The sequence below is a fragment of the Tursiops truncatus genome, chromosome 11 (assembly GCF_011762595.2).
Source record: "Tursiops truncatus isolate mTurTru1 chromosome 11, mTurTru1.mat.Y, whole genome shotgun sequence".
NCBI classification, from domain to species: Eukaryota; Metazoa; Chordata; class Mammalia; order Artiodactyla; family Delphinidae; genus Tursiops; species Tursiops truncatus.
In genome coordinates, this window is record NC_047044.1 from 24923508 (window position 1) to 24946388 (window position 22881).

The window sequence follows — 22881 nt, forward strand, 5'->3', positions numbered from 1 at the left end:
CTGGGTAGGGGCAGGGGCCGGAACCTGAGACAGAGTCCCGGGAGGGGACAGAGTGGGGAGAAACCTCTGACCAGAAACTCGCGGCAGCCTGGGACTCGGGGGGCCGCCCGCAGAGGGAACCCGGGGATGGGGAGGAGAGGGAGGCGGGGGGGGGGGGGGTCGCTCCAGGGTCCGCGCGACCGCGAGTACCGCGCACTTTGCGGTTGGCCCGCTCCGCTCCCGGATCCACTACCCCACGGTCCCCGAGATGAAGGAGGAGCAGGGCAGGGGAGGATAGAGCCGAGACTAAAAAATCGATTGGCGCCTTCGCTCATCTTCCCCTATCCTTCCGCCTTCCTGAAGGATAGGTTGGAACGGCTCCTGAATGCAAACTCGTCGAGGTAAGATTGGTTTCAGCTCAGTGTCGCCCACCGCAACTGTATCCGGTGGGGCCTGCCCTCACCGAGATTGGAGACCGAATTAAGTTTGTTTAAAGAAGATGGTCTGTAATTCTTAGCCACATCTCTTCCTGCCTGTCAGTTGCTGTGAATACACTGGCAGGCACTGGGTTTTGAGTTTCTCAAATATTTTATTTTGTTTATACACTTTTATTAGAAGCTCTGTGTTAGGCCTTTCAGGACATTCAAAGATAGGAAGGCCCTTTCCCTGCCCAGCAAAAACTTTACAATCAAAAGGAAGACACTTTATGGACGCAAATAGCATACGATAAAAGAAAGCTGCGGCCAGCAAAACCACAAAACCTAAAAGTCCATTTTTTGTCACTATAAAGCCATTTAAAAACGAAGAACAGAAAGCAAAAACGCCTTTAAATGAACACAATAAATACGAATATACTTAAGCTTCATATTACGGCCATGAAAGAGACAGATCAGACAGGTAGGAAAGAGAGAAAAAGAAGAGGGGGGGAGAATTAAATAGATAATGTGAATAAAAGAGACCCTAAAGGGAAAAAAAATTCATAGATTACTCACAGCTCAGACACACAATCAGAAACAGATGTGTGTCTTTCACAGTTTTAAAAAGAAAGGTATAATATATACAGAGAAATAATACTATAAGAGAAGTATAAAATCCAAACGGAACTTCTTGAACAACCATAGAAACAGTGGAAAATAGAAACACATAAAGTCACTAATTCATAGAGAAATATTAACATTTTGTTTATAAAATTTCTGCTAAAGACTTGAATCTGCTACATTTTGCAATTATAGGCATATTTGCAGATGTTGCAATTAGAGGTATAAACTAAGCACGGGGTGAAATTATAGGCACATAGAAGGCTGTGGGGTTCAGTAAACTTGTCGTAATCCCACTTCTGTAATTTATGAGCTATTTGACCTTGGGCAATTTACTTAATTTCTCTAAGCCTCATTTTCCTCATCCATATCATGGGAGTAATTGATTCTACTTTATGGACTTGTTTGAGCTTTAAATAAGATGAAATGTAAATCACTCGGCCCAGTGCCTAGCTCTAAAGAAGTATTATTATTATTACTGTTAGTTTATTTTAATCCTGCTATTTGCCTTGCTGGTCAATTAAGTTAAAGATTTGATTTCAACCAACAGTCCTTCAAAGAATATACCATGTTCTTAAAGCGTACAAGCTCTTGGTAAGTCTAAAAGAAATCATACTTTTTCTTCACGGGAATTTATATCTGTGGGTGAACTGAGTGTATCCAATTACAGTCCAGATAGACAACATTCCCCAAAAAGCTCCTGCAAACAAGAAGTTTGCAGAAGCAAGAAGGTTAAGAGTGGACTTCTCTCCTCTGGTCATTGTTAAATAATTATAGAGGGGTGAGGATAACACATTTTTCCTCAGAAATAACCAGCATCCCTGTAGCACTTTTTGGTTCACAAAGTACTTTTCACATCATGGGACTCAAATTGGCTATTTCTTTCCCCTACTCTTCCTTCCTCTTGAACTCCAGTAATATTTTCAGTTTGCAAAAGGTGCAGTCAGAAACGTCAACAGAAAAGCCCATACCAAATAGCTAGCTTGACGCCAGCAGGTCCTTAAAGGTCAAGCTGAAGGTAATTTCCTCACCGTCACGCTCTGCTTCTGACCTAATGAAAAGAGGCGGGTCCCAGAGTAGGCCAAGGACCTAGTGGCTCCCGGCTTTCCTGTAAATAAAAAATTGCTAGTGCTGGTCTCCACACACTATCCCAGGACAAAGTTCACAGCCCTTTCTCCTAGTATTTGTCCAACTGGGCCGGAATGAGGTGGGAAAAACTTGAAAGGCATTGAGTCTGAGAGAATCTGTCTAAATCTTCATTTGCATGTGGGGGACAAACAGAGCTTTCTATCTCCTAATAGGAGAATCTGCAAATCCATTTTCATTGAATTGTAGAGAGAGTTGTCGAGAAAATCAAACACAAACTGCTTCAGATAACATGTGCTAGATATTGCTACTGTGAATTCATTTAGAATTGGTCTAGGACTTTAGGTTTGGACATTATAAAACCCCATTCCTAGGGCTTCCCTGGTGGCGCAGTGGTTGAGAGTCCGCCTGCCGATGCAGGGGACACGGGTTCGTGCCCCGGTCCAGGAAGATCCCACATGCCGCAAAGCGGCTGGGCCTGTGAGCCATGGCCGCTGAGCCTGCGCGTCCGGAGCCTGTGCTCCGCAACGGGAGAGGCCACAGCAGTGAGAGGCCCGTGTACCGCAAAAAAAAAAAAAAAAAAAAAAAATTCCTCTTTCTCCACTTCCACAAAGATTGGAATAATAAGAATCAGCCCTAAGGTGAGTCAGATTCCCAAATTTGTATGGATATTGGTGGTCAATTCCTCTTAAACGACCGGGTTTCAATAACTTTAATTCAGGGTTCCTTAGGAAAGCTAGTTGTCACTTACCTCTCCTATTCTTTTCAAGTGCTGTGGTTATTCACAAGACAAAGTGGACCAGAAAGAGGACAGATCTGGATATCTACTCTGAAGAAAGTATAAGCAATTATCTCCCTATCAGTCTATCATCAGTAGGCACTTCCCATACATTATCTGTGCTTGGAAATTGCAACAAGGCTGTAAGAAAGGTATGAGTATCCACACTTGATAGAAGCAGCAGCTAAGGTGCACTGAGTTTACTCGGGTAGGCCTAAGAGAAAGAGCTGGGTGGAGTCAGAGGCAGGATTCAAACCTGCCTGTTCCCAAAGGCCAGGGTCTTTCCACAGTGCCATTCGTGCTGCCCCTACGATGACACGCATCAAAGGACCTGACTCAGTCTTTTATATAATGTGGTAACCACGTGTGATTGCATAATGTTAGAATAATGCAAGAATTAAACCAACCTGCATGGTGTTCACTTGGAAGAACAGTATATTTTATACCCACATCCCCTTAGATGTCTAATATTGATTCTGTCTCTGTTGATGGCAACTCCATTCTTTATTTCCTGGGCTCTTTATCTCATACCCCACATCCAAACCACCAGCCAGTCATGTAGTCTCTACTTTCCAGATATATCTAGAATTTGAGCGCCTCTCACCACTTCCACTACTATCCCGAGACCCCATAAGCTCTTGCCTCTCGATGGCTGTAACCTCCCAACAGGCCTCCCGACTTGACCCTCAACCTCTTCTATAGTCTCTTCTCAGCTCAGCAGTCAGAGTGATTCATTTAATGATCTTTATTCCACTGAGTAAATGACCTACAGGGCCCTTGTTGTCTCTTTGACCTTGGCTGTCACTCCCCTCCGTTCACTGTGCTTAAGCTCCACTGGTTTCCTTGCTGTTTCTCAAACACACCAAGTATCTTCCCTCCTTAGAGCGCTTTCTCCATGAGCTTACACTTACATAACACTTACTGTGCTCCTGATGCTGTCCAAAGGGCGGGACATATGCTAACTAACTCCCCTAACAATTCCACAAGGTAGGTGCTATTCTTACCATCTCTTTTGAAAGAGGGGGAAATTGAGGGGTGAGGATGAAGGAGCATAATGAGAGTCCATGCTCTTAATCACAAGCCTGTAAAACTGATGGCTTGCAATCACACACCACCATTTTCAATCCCTGGTTTTCTGAGCTCTTTATCTTTTTCATCCATCAGAAGTTGGATTTGTACATGTCTTTTAGATGTGAATTTGCACGCATTTGCTGTGCAATCCAGCAACATTTTCCCTCTCATTTGGGTACAGAGCCTTTGTTTAGCCATTCTGCTATTTTTATTTTGCACAACGAAGACATTCACCAGCTTCTACTTATTTTTCCTGGTTGGTACACCATATTGGTTTAGTTCGGGAACTTTATAATACCTTCCTAAGCATAGCTGGTTCTCTTCTTCTCCTTTATGGTCATCACCAGCCCTTCATTAATCAATAGGGGGATTAATACATATGGAAATATAGAAGTATAACAACTTCTAGAGACCACTGATTCTCTTTACGTGTGCTATGAATTACCCAAGAGATGAAGTAAGAGCAGACGTCTGCTATTAGCAGTTGGCTTAGAGGAAAGAGAACTTCCAGTTTTTCTATGAGTGAAAAAGTGCCAGAACCTATGGATAAAGGTGTTTATTGCAGATAGACTTTGAGGATAAAGGGAATGAGAGTAGGGATGAGGAAGGGAGTGAATTTAAATAGAAGAATTGAAGAGGGGGAAATGTGACAAGAAAGAGGTGAGCAGAATCTTAAGGGTGGGGATGAGTGCTGAGCATAAATTTAAGAAAATCTCCTGCAAATCTTTAGTATTAGCCATCCAAATTGCAAATACATCAACCCAACAGATTGTTATCAATTTTTCACCAACCTTGCTTTTCTACCTGTCAGAATGAACCTAATGCCTGTGAAAAAACTTCAGTAATCTGGAAAAGTATAGTATCAATGTTGTAGGTTTTTATTAATATTTTCTCTTTTATACGCTTTAATATATATTTTTTCTCCTGTTCATCTTTGTGTTTATAGTCACTAGAAGTGAAAACACAGGCTAATGAGTAATGATTAGCACCTGGTAGCTCCCATTTACTGAATTCATCCCGTATTCTAGGCATCCTGCTTGGTTGTTTATGTACAACCTCATTGAATCCTCATGAAAGCCTTAAGAGGTGGAACTGTTATTCCCATTTTATGGAAGGAAACTGAGGCTCAGAGATGCTAAGGGATTAAAATGTAGGCTCCATGAAAACAATGGTTTTTATCTTTTTTTGTTGTTCTTTTTAAAAAAAATTGCCCTCTCTCCAGCACCCAGAACCGTGCCTGACACACAGTAGGCAGAAATATATTTTGAATGTTAAATGAACTTGCTTACATATCTGTAAGTACCAAATCAAGATTCAAAATCAGATTTGTCCACTCCAAAGTCTGCATTCCTGATCATCTGCTACAGTGCTGCTGGGACATTTGGGTCTTAAATGTGACTCGTTGAGATTACGGAGGCTTATGTCAATATTTAAATGGGCAGGACTTCTCTGGTGCACAGTGGTTGAGAATCCGCCTGCCAATGCAGGGGACACGGGTTCAAGCCCTGGTCCAGGAAGATCCCACATGCCGCGGAGCAATTAAGCCCGTGTGCCACAACTACTGAGCCTGTGCTCTGGAGCCCCGGAGCCACAACTACTGAGCCCATGTGCCACAACTACTAAAGCCCGCTCACCTAGAGCCCATGCCCCACAACAAGAGAAGCCACCGCAACAAGAAGCCCGTGCACCGAAACGAAGAGTAGCCCCCACTCACTGCAATTAGAGAAAGCCCGCGTGCAGTAACGAAGACCCAACACAGCCAAAAATAAATTAATTAAAACAAAAGTATTTAAACGGGCAACCTGAGATAGGATGTTTTGTCCCATTGTTCCTGTTGTGAGCACACCCTTTTATATAAACTCCTGAATACCTTTTTCCCTCAAATGAAAACATCATTGCTATTTTTTTCATTGTAAAAATTACATAAGCTCATTGAGAAATTTGAATGATACAAAAAATATATATAAAAATCTGGACAAGGATTAGCGTGAGGCAAGTGAGGTACTTGCCTTGGGTGCAAAATTTAAGGGGGAGGCAAAAACTCAGCAATCAGAATAAGCAACATTTTAATTCACTATTGTAAGAAATTAAAATTAATGCAAAAAAATCCATGATGAATAAAATATCAAAATTTTAAATAAAGACAAGATCAGTGGGCTGGGACGAAGGTGTGGCAAGTAAGGCACTCACTCTCAGGGTCATACAAGTACAGAAGCAGATCCATGGTTCCGATTTCATGAGGTTTGCTTTGCTTATCACTAGAAGTAAAGGTTGATTACAAAAAATTTTTTAAATCCTAATTAGAATGAGGGGAAAAAAATCTAGAAATGCTTACTAACCAATTCAGCTGTGAGGTCATGGTTTTCTGCATGTGTTCTATAGTTTGAAAGTATCCGATATTGAGAAAAGATTCAAGAAATGGGAAGCCTGATTTTTTTTAATGTCTACTGGGGAGGTCCATTTGCTCTCAAGTTTTCAGTTCCACAGAACCAATCCTTTCAAATCGGTGGAATCTCCAAGAGACCTGCATTTTGAGCAAGACGAGATCGTGAAAATAAAACCAGAACACTTTCCAGTCTCCTGTTTGTGAAGTTTATGTTTAATCAAGGTTGAACGTTCCGATCTTTGTGCTCAGCTTCATATGAGAAGGAATTGAAAACTGGCACAATCCTTCAGACAAAAGAACTTGAAGTTGCTTGTTTAACGAATTAGTAATGAGAAAAGGGCTTGTTGCACATGATAATTTTATATACAATCACTATTTTAACACATTATTTTCGTATATTAGAAATTCTGTTAAACTTTTTCGCTTGGGCAGGAAAAATTTATGAACACAGCATGAAAATCTACCAAAAGTCTACTTTTTCATCCCGAATGAAGAATCGTTCATACCTGGGCCAAATGGGAATCTTCGCTGACACAGGTGGTACCTCAACTGAAAAACCGGGGCTAGATCCCACTCTTAGTCTCAGATTTACAGAAGGTAAGGCTAAATTACTGTTTGATTAAGAATATTGTTTTGAATATTTACTGTTAATGTTAGGTTTGGGGGCTTTTCTGGAGGTGAGAAAAACGAAGTATGCAGTCTCATAATATGGTAGCGGGTCTTTGTAAATGGGGGTTGAGAGTTGGGAGAAAATCTATTTTAAATAAGAAAACATACCTTTTCCAAGAAATAGACTTGGGCTTCCCTGGTGGTCCAGTGGTTAAGACTCCATGCTTCCACTGCAGGGGGCGCGGGTTCCATCCCTGGTCAGGGAAGTTCAGCAGCTGCGAAAAGAAATAGACTATGACTCATTTTCGTGGCTCTAAGGAAGAAGGTCACAGCCAAAATGATACAGTATTAGAGCTATTAGCTCTGCCTTTTACACTCAGTTCTACCTTTTACACTCATCTCATTTCAGATGTAGAAATACAGAAACTTTCTCAAGTGGAGCCTTGACTGTTCAGGCCGTGAAACTCTTACGTCCAGAATTGAGAAGCTCATAGAATTAAGCAAGTTTGCCTGTTGTTGAAAAAATCATAACCTGTTTTAATGTTCTTTGAAGTCAACCTGTTAAAATAGTACAAGCTATTCATTATTGCTCTATGAATGAGGGCAATCTGGTCATCAAAATGTCATGGGCGTTTCTTACTCATCAGATCAAGAAGTGTCTATAAATGAGATTGATAGCAGTTTGAAGCTAGTGAGGTTAAAGTGGTTAATGGTACGATGATGGAGTCATAAAATCTTCCCCCAAATGTGTCTTGTCCAAATTTTTAAATTGAAAATTAAAAGGAAGGAAGGATGAACACACATGGAGTGCCCAGCATTTGCTGTGGTAACTAAAAAAAAAATTTCTTTGGCTCCCAAAATCCATGTACTTTCCCAAATTGTGGAAAACAAAAAAATCTTCAGAGAACAAGAAAATCACTTAGGAAAGGACTTTGAATTCAATAATTAATGTAGAAGAAGGAAGCCATGTTAACTTATTTAGAAGCTCTTGGAGGTGCATATTCTGCACTGTAATTGTATGAAAAATAGGCAAATGCTGGGCAACACGGTGATACCAGGGACTATACCTTTCTGCCACTTGTTAGCTGTGCAGTCTTGGGCGAGCATCTTGACATCTCTGAGCTTCAGGACCTCACATACAGAATGGGGATAGTAATAAGAACCTTACTGGGGTTATTAATAGAATTAAATTATATATTTTAAAAGTCTAGTGAAGTTCCTGGAATATGGGCATAAAATAAATGGTAGCTAATATTATTAAAGTAATTTTTCAGTGGTTACGAAAAGGTTTATCTGAAGGTATTTTTTTTAAGTCAGATACATACTGTATGCAATAATTTAATTACATACCTTTTATTTTATACAACATCTTTGAGGGATAATGAATCAAACCTAAGTCTATTTCAATTTTCTTTAAAGGTGCAGACACAAAAAGGACTGTCCATGAATTTATTAAAGACCACAGAGACAGATTTATGCTCGAGGTAGTTAAAATAATTTCTTTCTCCCATTAGCCAAATAGAAGACTTCCTGCATATACCTGCCAAATTTTCACCTGGACATTTTATTTTTCCATTTCATGCCCCAGATACATTGCCTTTCCTACCTTGAAGATCTAGCCTCTTCTAAACCCACTTCATTCGGGGCTTTTGTTCTCATCATTCCACCAACACCACTTCCATTGCCAAATTCAAATGGTCATTTCACAGTCTTCCCTCTACTCACTTCCAGCAGGTATTGGCCCAGGTGATCACCCTCCCTTGAAACACTTTCTTCAGCTGGTTTCTGGGCCTCTCTATGTCTTGGTTCTTCCATGGCACTGGCAGCTCACTCCTTCATAATTTTCTTGTTCCTCTTCACCCTGATCTCCAAATGCTGGAATGACCAGGGCTCACACCTCACCCCACGCTCTATCTACCCTTCTCCAGGCTGGAGGCTTTAAATTCTACTGCCCTGTTAACAGCTTCCAAGTTTACTTCTCTAGCCTGATCTTCTTTCCTGAACTCCAGACTCACAAACGCAACTCCAGACTCAACAACTGTAATCGTAGTTCTTAACATCTCTACTTAGATGCTCCGTAGGCATCTCAAACTTTGCATTGCCAGAGCTGCCCCTGCTATACCCTTCCTGCCCCTGCAGATTGGAATCTCAGGCAGTGCTCCCTATCTCTGTAAACAGCAATTCCATTTTTCCAGTTGTTTATGCCCAAAATATTGGAGTTATCCTCAACTCCTCCTTCTTACAGCCCACACCCAAATATCCTTTGGAATATATTTTTTTCCAACTATATCTGTAATCACACTATTTTTCATGACCTCCTCTGCTGCCACTGTGGTCCGTGTTGCCAGTAGCTCTCGCCTGAATTACGTTAGACCTTCTGAACACAGGTCTCGCACGTTTGCTCTCTGAACTCAGCCTGTCCTCCACACCTGCCCCTCCTTTGCTGAAAACCTCTGGTGACTTTTCTGGTCCCCAGCTCACTCGCTCTCTGACCTCATTCCTACCACTCTCTACTCTGTCACTCTGCTCCAGCCACACTGGCCTCCTTGCTGTTCCTGGGACACACCAATCATGCTCTTGCCTCAGGACTTTTGCACAGGAGGCTTTTCCTTCTGGGAGGAACACTTCTCCCTCAGATATCTGCATGCTTTGCGTCCTACTTCCTTCCAGTCTCTGTTTAACGTTCACCATATCAGTGAGGCTTTCCTGGGCTAAACCCCTGCCCTTGCCCACTGGACCACTTGTTCTCCTTTAATCGACACCCTTGCTCTACTAGAATGAATACTTCGTAAAAGCAATGCTGTTTATTTTGGTCACTGCTCTATCAGTACCACTTAAAACAGACCTAGGGGGCTTCCCTGGTGGCGCAGTGGTTGAGAGTCCACCTGCCAATGCAGGGCACACGGGTTCGTGCCCTGGTCCGGGAAGATCCCACATGCCGCGGAGCGGCTGCGCCCATGAGCCATGGCTGCTGAGCCTGTGCTCCAGAACGGGAGAGGCCACAACAGTGAGAGGCCCACGTACTGCAAAAAAAAAAAAAAAAAAAAAAAAAAAAAAACAGACCTGGCACACACCAGGCACTCAGTAACTACTTGGCAAACAAAGTAATAAATGAAATATCTTGGGGTTTTAAACTTGGAGTATCTAACTTTTGGTTGTTGTTTCTTTAAAGTTATCTCATTTCCATATTCTAATCCATTTATATTATAATATATGTGGCTTTGTTTATACTTTATTTTTCATGCATGGCATTAAAAACCCAAGTGGATTCTTATATTATGTACTAAAAAAAAAAAAAGCAGCTAGCTATCAAGGTTGTATTTGGGGATCTAAACAGGATGCTCTGAGGCTGGTTAAGCACCCCCCCACCCTCCTACCCCCTTGGAGGAATCACTGGAACCTGACTCTCCCATGGTACTTCCTACAGGAAAGCTTTTGTGGCTACAGACAGCCCAATTTCCCAAGGCCCAGAAAGTATTGGAGGGACACTGAATAATACTAAGTAGACTTGCTCTTTGGAGCGATATGGACCACCACCCCCTTTTTTTAGGATAGAGCCTGAGGGGATACGTAGCTATTTTGATCTGCAGAACCATTTTGGAACAACATTGAACCTCTTTATAAAAGTGAAAGAAAGGCATGAGTCCCCGTTCTAACTATCCTGAAAATAAAATCCCTACATGCAATGAAGGCTGTAGCCCCAAGATTGGGCATACTGTTATTTCTAATACAAGTGATCACAGACCAGGCCAGTTATTTTTCCCTTTGTTGTGAGACCATGGAAATGTGCTAGAAATGTGGAATCATGTTCTTGATGCACTTCTGTTTTCAATATTCCTAGTATGCTCTGTCAACCAAAAGAAACACAATTCAGAAGTTTGAAAAACACACAATAATGAAGGAAAGACAATTCATGAAAGCAGAAAAAAAGCTCGAAGAAGACGCAATGGCCTTTGAAGAGTTCCTTCGAGAAAACGACCAGAGATCTGTAGATGCTCTTAAAATGTTCGTTTTTTCACTCTGGCCAGATCGCCTTTTTCCCTCCTTCTTTCTTCTTTTTAGTTTCTCAGAACACAGCCCAATACAAAGCAAACTAACAAATCTGTTTCTTTTCAGGGCAGCACAAGAAACTATAAACAAACTCCAAATGACAGCAGAGCTGAAGAAGGCGAGTATGGAGGTACAGTTGATAAAAAGGTGAGGCCGGGCACCGTCTTCTCCTCATCAAGTGTCCTTGCCCCACTGAAACCTACTTGTGCCTGGCAAGACCTCAGTGGGACTAATCCTTATCAGTTGATGATTTCATAAGTATTATCACATTTTAAAAATAAGTAATCTGTCGATCAAGGATTATCTCTACCTGGGTGCCAGGACACAGTGACCTCTGGCTGAAACATTTCTCTAACTTGTCATTACAGAAACCAAGAAATTAGTTGAAAAGAAGTAAAGTAATGTTAGGGGTAAATAATAAATTATTTTCTAAGTGTCCTTTTATCTTCATTCTAAGGCACTGTTCTTCCCCCATTTTACCATCTCTGAAATTGGGGTGCTTTTATATTTTTACAGTCATCTTACAATTATAATTGCGAGTATTTTTTATATTTATACTTACACTTGGTTGAAACTAACTTGGTTGATATTAAAAACTGGATTTATGTACCAATTTTTCTTAAGTCAATCTCCCAAGGCAGTAGAAATAAAAGCAAAAAATAAACAAATTGGGCATAGGCAAACTTACAAGCTTTTGTAAAGCCAAAGGAAACAATAGACAAGATGAAAAGACAGCCTACAGACTGGGAGAAAATATTTGCAAATGATGCAACGGACAAGGGCTAAATTTCCAAAAAATACGAACAGCTCAAATAAGACAATAACCAAAATACAACCCAATCGAAAAACGGGCAGAAGATCTAAAGAGACATTTCTCCAAAGAAGACATACAGATGGGGACTTCCCTGGCGGTCCAGTGGTGAAGACTCTGCGTTCCCAATGCAGGGGGCATGGGTTCGATCCCTGGTTGGGGAGCTAAGATCCCACATGCTGCCCGGTGCAGCCTAAAAACAAAACAAAACAAAAAAACCCACAGATGGCCAACAGGCATATGAAAAGATGCTCAACATCTCTAATTCTTAGAGAAATGCAAATCAAAACTACAGTGAGGTACCATCTCACAATGGTCATAATGGCCATCATTAAAAAGTCTACAAGTAGGGCTTCCCTGGTGGCGCAGTGGTTGAGAGTCCGCCTGCCGATGCAGGGGACACGAGTTCGTGCCCCGGTCCGGGAAGATCCCACATGCTGCGGAGCGGCTGGGCCCATGAGCCATGGCCGCTAAGCCTGCGTGTCTGGAGCCTGTGCTCCGCAACGGGAGAGGCCACAACAGTGAGAGGCCCGCGTACTGCAAAAAAAAAAAAAGCCTACAAGTAACAAATGCTGATGAGGATGAGGAGAAAAAGGAACCCTCCAACACAGTTGATAGAAAGGTAAATTGGTGTAGCCACAATGGAAAACAGTACAGAGGTTCCTCAAAAAACTAAAAATAGAGTTACCATATGATACAGTAATCCTACTCCTGGGCATAAATCCAGAGAAAACCATAATTCGAAAAGATACACACACCCGATGTTCATTGCAGCACTATTGACAGTAGCCAAGACATGGCAACAACCTAAATGTCCATTGACAGATGACTGGATAAAGAAGCTGTGGTACATATACACAATGGAATACCACTCAGCCATAAAAAGGAATGAAATAATGCCATTTGCAGCAGCATGGATGGACCTAGAGATTATCATACTAAGTGGAGTAAGTCAGAAAGAGAAAGACAAATACCATATGTCACTTATATGTGGAATCTAAAATATGACGTGAATGAACTTATCTACAAAACAGAAACAGACTAACAGACATAGAGAACAGGTTTGTGGTTGCCAAGGTGGGGGGAGGGGGGAGGAGGAGGGAAGGATTGGAAGTTTGGGATTAGCAGATGCAAACTATTCTGTATAGAATGGATAAACAACAAGGTCCTACTGTATAGCACAGGGAACTATATTCAATATCCTGTGATAAAACATAATGGAAAAGAATATGAAAAATAATGTATCTGTATATATGTAATCGAATCACTTTGCTGTACAGTAGAAATTAACAAATTGTAAACTATACTTCAATAAAATAAAATTTTTCAAAAAAGAGTAAAAAACTGGGATTTATAATGACAAAAATTACAGGAGCAGGAGTTGGGATAAAATTATTCTAATACCAGCTACTCTTTTTAAACCTTGGATATTTTCTTCTATGGTCAAGTGGATGTCAACTTGATCTAATTTTAAATATCTCAAGAAGCTTCCTTCTGTCACATCCTTAAACAGAAATTTCACGATCCAGGAGACACTTGGTCTTGGTATCGAGTCATGCTAAAACTTGTTTTTTCTTTTTGAGGACTCAGTGTTTCTCTCTTTTCTAAAACTAAGTCCTAGACTTACATCCCAGACTTTTTTGGGAGGAAGACAATAGCTTGTCTGAAACACAGCAAATGAACTGGATGACAGTTTCTTGGAAACTATTGCTACTAACAAAATGTGTGTTTCAAACGCATTCTGGCTTCAGCAGCCTCTTTCGTCAGGAGCCTAAGGTTGAAAGTGCTCCAAGTTGAAGAATCCTGTCCTACCTTCCTTCCCTCCATGATGTAATTAGAAGATTCTCTTTATAGAACTAGAGTACCAGCCTCTATGTTTGCATAAAGTACAGTAACTATACACAATTGCCACCCAGTTAAACCTTCCAAACAGCCTGGCCATAGAGAACTTGCTTGTCGTTTATGTGTCTTGTCACACTAAGAAGGTGCAAAAGGTCATGAAAAACAGGCTGCTAACAGAGCAGAGAGATGCAAGCATCTGCTATATATTTCCTCTTCTCTTTTTGGGCTCAGGATGACCCACAGAGGCCCTCTGCTGAAGGGAGGGCTGGACATCTGTTTACACAGAGAAAGGGAGCTTATTCTGAAGCTTTTGCTTGGAAGCTGTGCAGTTGTAGCCATTTTAATCCTGTTCTTTGTAGAACATCAGAGAGGCTTTCAGTCTAAAAATACTGTGGTGGTAGAATGAGGGGTTCCCAACATCTTTTGACGGCTGATACATGAGCCCGCCATTTATTGACTCTTGAATATCACTCCCAGCAGGACTTAAGGGAGGTTCTGAGCAAAAGAAGTACTGAGGCTGAAGATAGAGGAGTAATATTGATAAGGGTATTGACAAGGGTATGGATAAGGCAGGCTCTGAAGGATAAGAGTGGAGCTCCCTTTCACAAGGACCTTCATTGTTATTTTCAACATTCCTTCTGGGTCCATTTTGTAACATGATTTTATGGGAAAGCAATGCGAGGCTGGGGGAAGGCTTTCTGTCCAAGTCACCGGGTATTGTTGAGAGTGTGAGCATCTGAGTCAGACAGACCCAGGTTTGTGTGCTGACTTTGCTCATTTACCACACAGATGACTTCGCAAGTCATTTATTTCTTTTTCCAAAAGATAGGAATAACAATATGTATTATTATTATCATCAGTATTATCCTGTACTGAGGATGAAATCATACATGCAATGTGCCCTGCATATTACCCGGTCCATAGATGCTCGCTGAGTGTTAGTTTCCCTTCTTCTTCTTACATAAGTGCCATCTTTTGCTGTCTTCTAATTTCTCCCTATGTCTGAAATTTAACACAATATGTCCCTCAGAAATAAGGAGAGTAAATCTATTGTTACCAAGCAAGGGCTCACTGCCTGATGCACATAGCACCCAATACTATGGCACGGGCTTTTGAGAAATGAAAGAGCTTTACTGCGAGGTTGACTGACAAGGAGGCAGGAGGCAGGGCTAAAATCTGTCTCCCTGATCCAGGGTTTGGGGCGAAATGTGAGGGGTTGGGGGAATAAGCTGATTGGCTAGTCTTAAGTCAGTCCACATAAGCTACTCGAGCTGCTAGAAGCCAGATTTTCCTCATTTAAGGACTCTTCTCTTTGTAAAGGGCTCTGGTGGCAACATTTCTATTCTTTAAGTTCGTAGACTGAAGATTCTTTGTTCTGGGGTCATCCTGGAGACATGGGTTCCTGTCTAGCACATGCACGGTGCCGTCTTTAAAATAACTCAAAGTTTGATGAATCAACAACCTATTTGAGGCAAACCAGTTTAAGCTGGTCAATGTTGTTGTTGTTGTTGTTTTTAATATTTATTTATTTATTTTTGGCTGCGTTGGGTCTTTGCTGCTGTGCGCGTGGCTTTCTCTAGTTGGGTTGAGCGGGGGCTACTCTTCGTTGTGGTGCGCGGGCTTCTCATTGCGGTGGCTTCTCTTGTGGTGGAGCATGGGCTCTAGGTGGGTGGGCTTCAGCAGTTGTGGCACGCGGGCTCAGTAGTTGTGGCTCACGGGCTCTAGAGCGCAGGCTCAGTAGTTGTGGTGCACGGGCTTAGTTGCTCCGCGGCATGTGGGATCTTCCCGGATCAGGGCTCGAACCCATGTCCCCTGCATTGGCAGGCGGGTTCTTAACCACTGCGTCACCAGGGAAGCCCCTGGTCAATATTTTACATGCTGTTTCAGTTTCCTTTGTCTTTGTACACCTCCTCAGTCTTGAGGGAAAGAGGGCAAGACCGCCCTACCTGCTCCCTGCTGATTAAAGGGCTTAGATTTTTATAAGAGGAATGAAATTGTTTTGCACTTAAATGTAACTACTTATGAGTCCCACCTTGAACTCTTACGTCTTGGCAATCATCATGCGAGCTGGGGAGGCCTTTTTAAAATAAAATGCAGACAATAAGTACAAAATTTGATGAGTAAAAGGATTAACTCTAAGATACACAGAACTATAACTCCTAATTTTAACAGTCCTTCAAAAATGGACCTTATTTCTTTGGGAATGCAAGAAAATATGTTATTTTGAGTGATTGAATTTGGATTTATATAGGCCTGATCTGGACTCAGGTTGAAGCTGTCTGCATTTCTCTTCCTGGCCAGGTGGAGCCTTAGCTCTCCTGTTTCTTTTGGAGAAGTAATTTAAGGTCAGTTAAGGGTTCACAAGTGTAATGAGCGTGGGGAAATCAGTAGTGGGTTTCCCTCCCGTGTTAGGATGGTTGGGTCCTCCTGTTTCCTCCAGTCCATGGAGAGTGTGCCCTGTTTGGGAATTGTCCATTCCACTCAGGTTGCAGCTGATTCTCAGGGTGTTGATTTTTCCAAGTTTTAAGGAGGACCCAATCCCCTGAGATTATGCAGTGCAGGGGAATGTCTGTGGGAAACATTTATGGACTAGAAACATATTTAGATATAGCAGATAAAGTAACACCTAGAGACTGTACACATTCTATAGTATCTAATTCTTTTATAGTATGATCATTTTCAAGACTACAATAATACTTAGTCTTCAGGAAGTGTCTCCCATATAACATTTCATAAGGGCTCAACTGGAACTTACTTCTAGGGGCTACCCTTACCCTAAGCAGGGAAACTGGTATAAGACCTTAGCCCAAGTTAAGTGGATTTCCTTACATATTAATGCAATTGTCTTTAAAGGTACGATTCATCTTTTCAGTCTTTCCCGTAGACTGAGGTCTCCATGAAGCATGTAACTTCCATGGTATTCTGAGGGTTGCAGACACCCCTTGAGTTACCTCTGTTGTCATTTAATTGAATGAAGCAACCCCAAACGAGGGATAATTTCTTTCAGTAAGGCCTCTGTTACCTTGGAAGCTTTGTCTGTCCAACGTGGAAAAGCTTCGACCCATCCTGTGAAGGTGTCCACAAATACCAGCATATATTAAAGTCTATTTGCCAGTCATTTCCTGGTTCTGTCTGTCGGGTTTGCACCCCTTTTATTACTGTGGGTGGCCCGGTTTTAGTATTTTTCTGGCGCAGATCCTGCAATTCTGTATTACCTTTTAAATGGTCCTTTGCATCTGTGGACCAACAATAAACTGTCGTAGACAATGATAGGTTGCCTCCCTCCCATGATGCATTCCTTGATGTAGATGAGTAGTAATTCTTTCCATTAAATGAGCACTAGTCCCTATTCAGTATAAATCCAGCCTTGTTTGGTTGTTTGGTACTGATCACCCTCTAAGTCTTGAGAATCAGCATGAAATCCCCCTTACTCTATTCTCTCTGAATCCATTTCTAAATACTGAGCTTGAACAGGAGTAAGTGGAATGAGTGCTAGGGCCTTAGGATCTGGGTTTGGGGTTCTGGCTGCCCATTTTGTAGCCTGATCAGCCAGAATATTTCCTTTAGCTCTATTAATATCAGTCTTTAGGTGGCCCGGGCAATGTACTATGGCTACTTCTTCCAGCATTATAATAGAGTCTAATAAGGCCAGTATCTCCTCTTAATTTCTTCCCTTCCTGATGTTAGTAGATGTCTCTCTTTCCACATGGCCCCATGGGCATGCATGACAGAGAAGGCATACTCAGTATAAGTGGTTACCTTTTTCTTAGCTCTGAGGCACAGGGCTCTTACGAGGGCTGTGAGCTCTGCCTTCTGGGCAGACGTACCTGGAGGGAGGGCTTCTGCTTCTAAGGTTCCTGAGGAGTTACTACTGTGTACCCCGCCTTCTGGAGTCCCCAGTCCACGAAGCTGCTCCCGATCATAAACATATTCATATCTGCATTTTCTAAAGGCTGATGAGTTAGGTTAGGACAGCTAGAACAGACTTCTTCAGTCATTTGTATGGTATGAGATGCCTTACGGCATTCCACAGTGCACTTAATGGCTCATTGTCATTTCCTTCAAGAGCCTCGTACAGGGGTTTGGCCATGAGTCCAAAGTTAGGAATCCAAATATTACAAAACCCAGCCGTTCCTAAGAATCCTAGCAATCGCCTTCTGGTCGTGGGTACAGCTACCCTAGCTAACGCTTCCCTTCGATCCAGCAATAAGGGATCTTTTCCTTTTGATAACTCAAATCCTAGGTATTTTACAGTCGGTTGAGAAATTTGCGCTTTTCCCCTGGAGACTTTGTCCCCAGTCTGCCAGAAAGTTTAAAGTGAGGGTTGCATTTTGGTCTGAAGTTTCCTTAGTTTTACTAGAAGCAAATATAAGGATTTGGCATCACGGGATGTATATCCCCTACAGTTTGGTTAATGGCTTTCAAATTCTGTACAAAACAATAATCTCTGGCCCTGGGTTTTTGTACCAGCAGGATTGGAGAGTTATATGGGGATTGACGAGGTCCGATTAATTGGCATTTAAGAAAGGTGGTTATCAGAGGGTTTACACCTTTCTTTGAATGCCTGTTTAAAGTGTATTGCTTTAAATTGGGAGCCTTGGTGCCTGGATGGAGTTTTACTACTATTGAGTCAGGCATCTTGACTCTCCCTGGCCTTCCTGCAGCCCAAACATCCGCTCTTACCTTTTGTGGAATTTCCTCAAGGACGGGTCTCCCAGTTGTAATAGTGCAGCTCAGAGGGCGCAGGTTTGATCTGGGAGTACTTTAATGTCTGGTGAGAAAATCATTTAATTTTGTTAGTAGATCTTGCCCCAACAAGGGAATGGGGGCATCAGGCATGTACAGAAAGCTGGGCTTTAAATATGGTTTTTTTCCGGTTACATAGATCAGAGGTAGAAAGGGGGGAGTGCACAGATACCAACCCCCTGGGTTGACCTTGGTCATCTAGATCGGCAGGAACTTGTCTTAAGGGATATTGCCCTGCCTGAGGCAGAGGACCACGTGGACTCAATTGAATACGCTGGCATGTACGGGGAGGGGAGTCGATCCCTTCTGACTCTCTGGTAAGGAGGGTATGAGGGTGGGGCTGGTTGTGGCTGTAGGAGGATTGCTGGTAGAAGTCTTGGCACGCCACGCAGGACTTCCCCCTTCATATGGCGGGAGGGCCACAGGGCGCCCAAGGCGAAGCCAAATGGAGTAAGTCGAGATCATCATTAGGCTCTGACTGCAGGCAAGACAGGCTTTTCCTGAGGGTCTTGCCTCTGAACCATGATTTTACATCTATTCTGCAAATTCTTATTGTGATATAAAGACCTAATTTGGTTACACTGCTGAAAAAATTGCAAAATAAGTTAGAAAAAACAGTCAAGTGACTTGTACCTGCTACCTCTTGATCTGAGGAAAGTTGATATTCACAGTGCAAGGCAGAGCTGATGGTAGGACAGCCAAGATTTCTCCATGTGGAAGTCCATCCTCTGGAGGAAAAAAAAGCCCCTTCGTGAAGCAGGAGCTCTGTTGTTGGCTGACCGGGCTGCCTCCATCGTTGTGCTCCAAGCACTTTACTTCTTGGCCAGCAAAAACACGGAAGAGCCTGGAACAACTGCCGTTAGCAAACGCCTGCTGCCTCTTCCCAGCCTCCATGGATTGGGCCCGACGTCAGTCTTATCAGAGACTCGACGTCCGTGGGATGCAATGCTGGCTGCACCTGGAAAACCCTTGAGTTCATGGGAGATGAAGGAAAGCACCAGGGTTTGCCAATCTGGGGCTCAGGGCATACTTTGTTCCTTTGTAGGAAGCACCTGGGCACACTCAGGGCTTGCCCCCTCAATGATTCCACCTTAGTGCTGATTCTGAGGGGTTAGCTGGCCCCCCTGAGAATGGACGTTTGGAGAGAGTGTGCAAACAAGCAACTCATAAGTCAACAGTTAGCCAGTACCCCAGGTTTCAAACCCAAGAGCTGAGAACAGTCTACGGATTGCAAACCTCTAGAAAATGGCCTTCCCTCACTCCCGCCGACCCCACCCCACCCAGAACAGCAGACAGCCTCAAGAGGTGTGAGGGAGAAAGCAAGAACCGTACAATTTGGGAACCAATTTCTTCTCCTAGTTGGTTTCTGGAAAGAAGCAAGCAAATGAAGTAGTGACTATTCACAACTTGGCTGTATGAATTCCCCCGAGAATCCAATGAGGAGTCAAAGATGGCCAGCATGGATGTGAGGGTTCACTTAGGGAACACTGGAAACTTTCCATTAGAGGTGATTGCCAAGAACTGTGGCTTGAAAGTCACGCATGCTACCAGCTGCTGAGGAAGCTGCCCGGCAGCTCCAAGACTGTAGTCAATTTGGCCAGAGGCTCCTAATGATTCTCCCCTGTGTGCTAAGGGCAGGCTTGCCTATTGCAGAGGGGCCTGTGAAAGTCCAGACTGTCTCCCTCGCCAGTTCAGAAAACTTACCCGATGAGGAGGAGGGTGAGAGAGGTGACTGGACCACCTTGAAGAAAGTGAAGTGAGGAGGCTGTCTTAGACTCAGTTGGAGCTGAATTTGAGAGAGGAATTCAGGAAGATACAGGCTGAAATACCCAAGCCCTCACTTCCTTTCTGAGCATGTTGGTGTTTAATCTTCCTGGTAGACGACCAAAACATTTTACCTCCCCAGCAGAGATCACAGACGAGCTAATCTAGACGTCTGGGCTATTTCTAGGTGGAATGCATTCAGCCCAAGGCCTCCATGTATGTAGTCCATGGCCTTAAGCACCACCACCAATGTTTGTTCCTCCAAGCAAACTTTCCTTTTACATAGAGAGAGACTTAAAAGCAGTTCAATGCTAACTCCCTGTTAGTTTGGCTCATGCAAAATAGGGTTAAAATTCTCAGTAAGGGAAAACCAAAATGTGTCCAATTATATAGAATTCCTTTAACCCAAGAACAGGGTATGTTCCTCTGGGATGGAGGATTTTCCTGCTTTACACGCCCTCATTTCTCCTTTACCCTCTCACCCCAACAAGGTAATCAGGGCTGGTTCCATTAAGAATACACCCCTGTATCAATACCTTCGGGCAATCATATTAGGGACAAGTGAGAAAAAAAACCCCACACCTCCATAAGGCAAGGTTTCTAGCCAGGGAGCAATGTCTTTGGTCTCCTGAGTCAGAGGGCCCTCATTCATATCTGGTTTAATAAAGTTCTGGTACAGTCATACAAGAGCCAACCGCTATCAGCCAATCCTAACAAATAAAACAGTCAGACACAGACAAACATAGATAAACAATGAAACCAAAGGCCTGGGACTCTAACCCCATCCTTTGAGTACCTCAGTGGCTAGAACCTTTTATATTGTCTCCCTTAATACGGGACTCTAACCCATGATCTTGGCCTTGGGACTCTAACCCAAGGTTTGGGAATCTAACCCAACAAAAATCTCCCCAGGTTGGAGCTCTAAATTATAATCCCAACAAGGTTATTAGACAGGCACAGGTGCATTTTAATGAGCTTACTCGCCCAAAAGACCTCTGATCCAGGAGTTGCTTCTTTTCTCAAAAGTGAAAGTAGCACCAAGGAAGCTGGAGTGCGGGGCTGGGGAAGCAGGAACCTGATAGGTGACCCTCTAGACAGATTCGGTCTAGGTAGCCACTCTGGATTGGTGGCAAGGCACACACTCCACTAAGGGCCACAGCGCCTCTGGCAGGCACTCAGAAGACCTATGTCCTTTTGTGGTCGCCAAAATTGTTCCAGGCAAGGGCTCGCTGCCCGATGCGCATAGAAGCCAATACTACGGCACCGGCTTTTGAGAAAAGAAAGAGCTTTATTGAGAGGTTGACAGGCAAGGAGACAGATTTGAGAGGCTTGCCTCCTGTCGATTTGCTGCTCAACCTCTCAGTAAAGCTCTTTCTTTTCTCAAAAGCCGGTGCCATAGTACTGGCATCTATGCACACTGGGCAGTGAGGCCTTGCCCAGTAACACGATCATCAGTCTATTCTATGTGTGCATATCCTCGGGCATGTTTTATTCAAATAACATTCCTACAGGTTTCTTTTTATAAATTTATTTATTTATGGCTGCATTGGTTGCTTCTTAGGGGCTTTCTCTAGTTGTGGTGAGCAGGGGCTACTCTTCGTTGCAATATGCAGCCTTCTCATTGCAGTGGCTTCTCTTGTTGCGGAGCATGGGCTCTAGGCACGTGGGCTTCAGTGGTCGTGGCACATGGGCTCAGTAGTTCTGGCTCGCAGGCTCTAGAGTGCGGGCTCAGTAGTTGTGGCGCATGGGCTTAGTTGCTCCGCAGCATGTGGGATCTGCCCGGACCAGGGCTTGAACCCATGTCCCCTGCATTGGCAGGCGGATTCTTAACCACTGTGTAACGAGGGAAGCCGTCCTACAGGTTTCTTGCCTCTTGTCTCATATCTTATTGAAGCCCATTTTTTTTTTTTTTTTGCGGTACGCGGGCCTCTCACTGTTGTGGCCTCTCCCATTGTGGAGCACAGGCTCCGGACGCGCAGGCTCAGCGGCCATGGCTCACGGGCCCAGCCGCTCCGCGGCATGTGGGATCTTCCCAGACCGGGGCACGAACCCGTGTCCCCTGCATCGGCAGGCGGATGCTCAACCACTGCGCCACCAGGGAAGCCCGAAGCCCATATTTTTATGGCCATATTTACAATATTTGTTAAACAAATTATTATTCAAATACATGACCAAGAAAATGACTTTTGTAAAATGTTTTTTAAAAAATGAACATGATTTCACACAGGTATATCTAATCATATCTTTATTTCTTTTGAGTAGTGAAATAGCAAAAACAGAATTCCTCCTTAAAGAGTACATGCACTATGGATTTTTTCTGCTGAAACTGTCTCCAAAACAATGGCAAATCCAGCAAGCAACGAAAAGGGTGTCAAAGAATAAAGAAAATGTGAATGTCAAGCTTCCAAGTATAATGACAAGTAAGTCCCATATTCTTAAATTCAATTAAGTAAATATCCCTAATTCTAAAATATTCTGCCTCAATGTTTGTTTTTTATTAAATAGTCAGAATTTTTATTTTAAGCAGAACCTGAACAATCCCACTATCCCACTATCTCTGGTATTATAAATTATTAATTTGGAAATTCAGGTTAATTTCAGATATGAAGTAATAAAAATCTATACATGGAGGGCTTCCCTGGTGGCGCAGTGGTTGAGAGTCCACCTGCTGATGCAGGGGACATGGGTTCGTGCCCAGGTCCGGGAAGATCCCACATGCCGC

The 22881-nt window shown here is 43.0% G+C and overlaps 1 protein-coding gene and 1 long non-coding RNA gene across 2 annotated transcripts in view; one reads left to right on the top strand and one right to left on the bottom strand.

Annotated features, from left to right (window-relative positions):
- Positions 1-212: 212 nt before the first annotated feature.
- CCDC38 (coiled-coil domain containing 38) overlaps positions 213-22881 on the top strand; it is a 41269-nt gene continuing 18600 nt past the window's right edge. Inside the window, exons 1-6 of the mRNA XM_073788336.1 lie at positions 213-380; positions 6770-6934; positions 8366-8430; positions 10788-10951; positions 11063-11143; positions 22422-22579. Coding sequence (XP_073644437.1) covers positions 365-380; positions 6770-6934; positions 8366-8430; positions 10788-10951; positions 11063-11143; positions 22422-22579 — 649 coding nt within the window. The 5' untranslated portion in view covers positions 213-364. The remainder of the gene's footprint in view (positions 381-6769; positions 6935-8365; positions 8431-10787; positions 10952-11062; positions 11144-22421; positions 22580-22881) is intronic.
- Positions 6928-21441, bottom strand: LOC141275832 (uncharacterized). The gene is made up of 3 exons (XR_012324244.1): positions 19029-21441; positions 18333-18420; positions 6928-7221 (listed from the first exon to the last, which is right to left on the bottom strand). It is a non-coding gene; the product is annotated as an uncharacterized lncRNA (long non-coding RNA).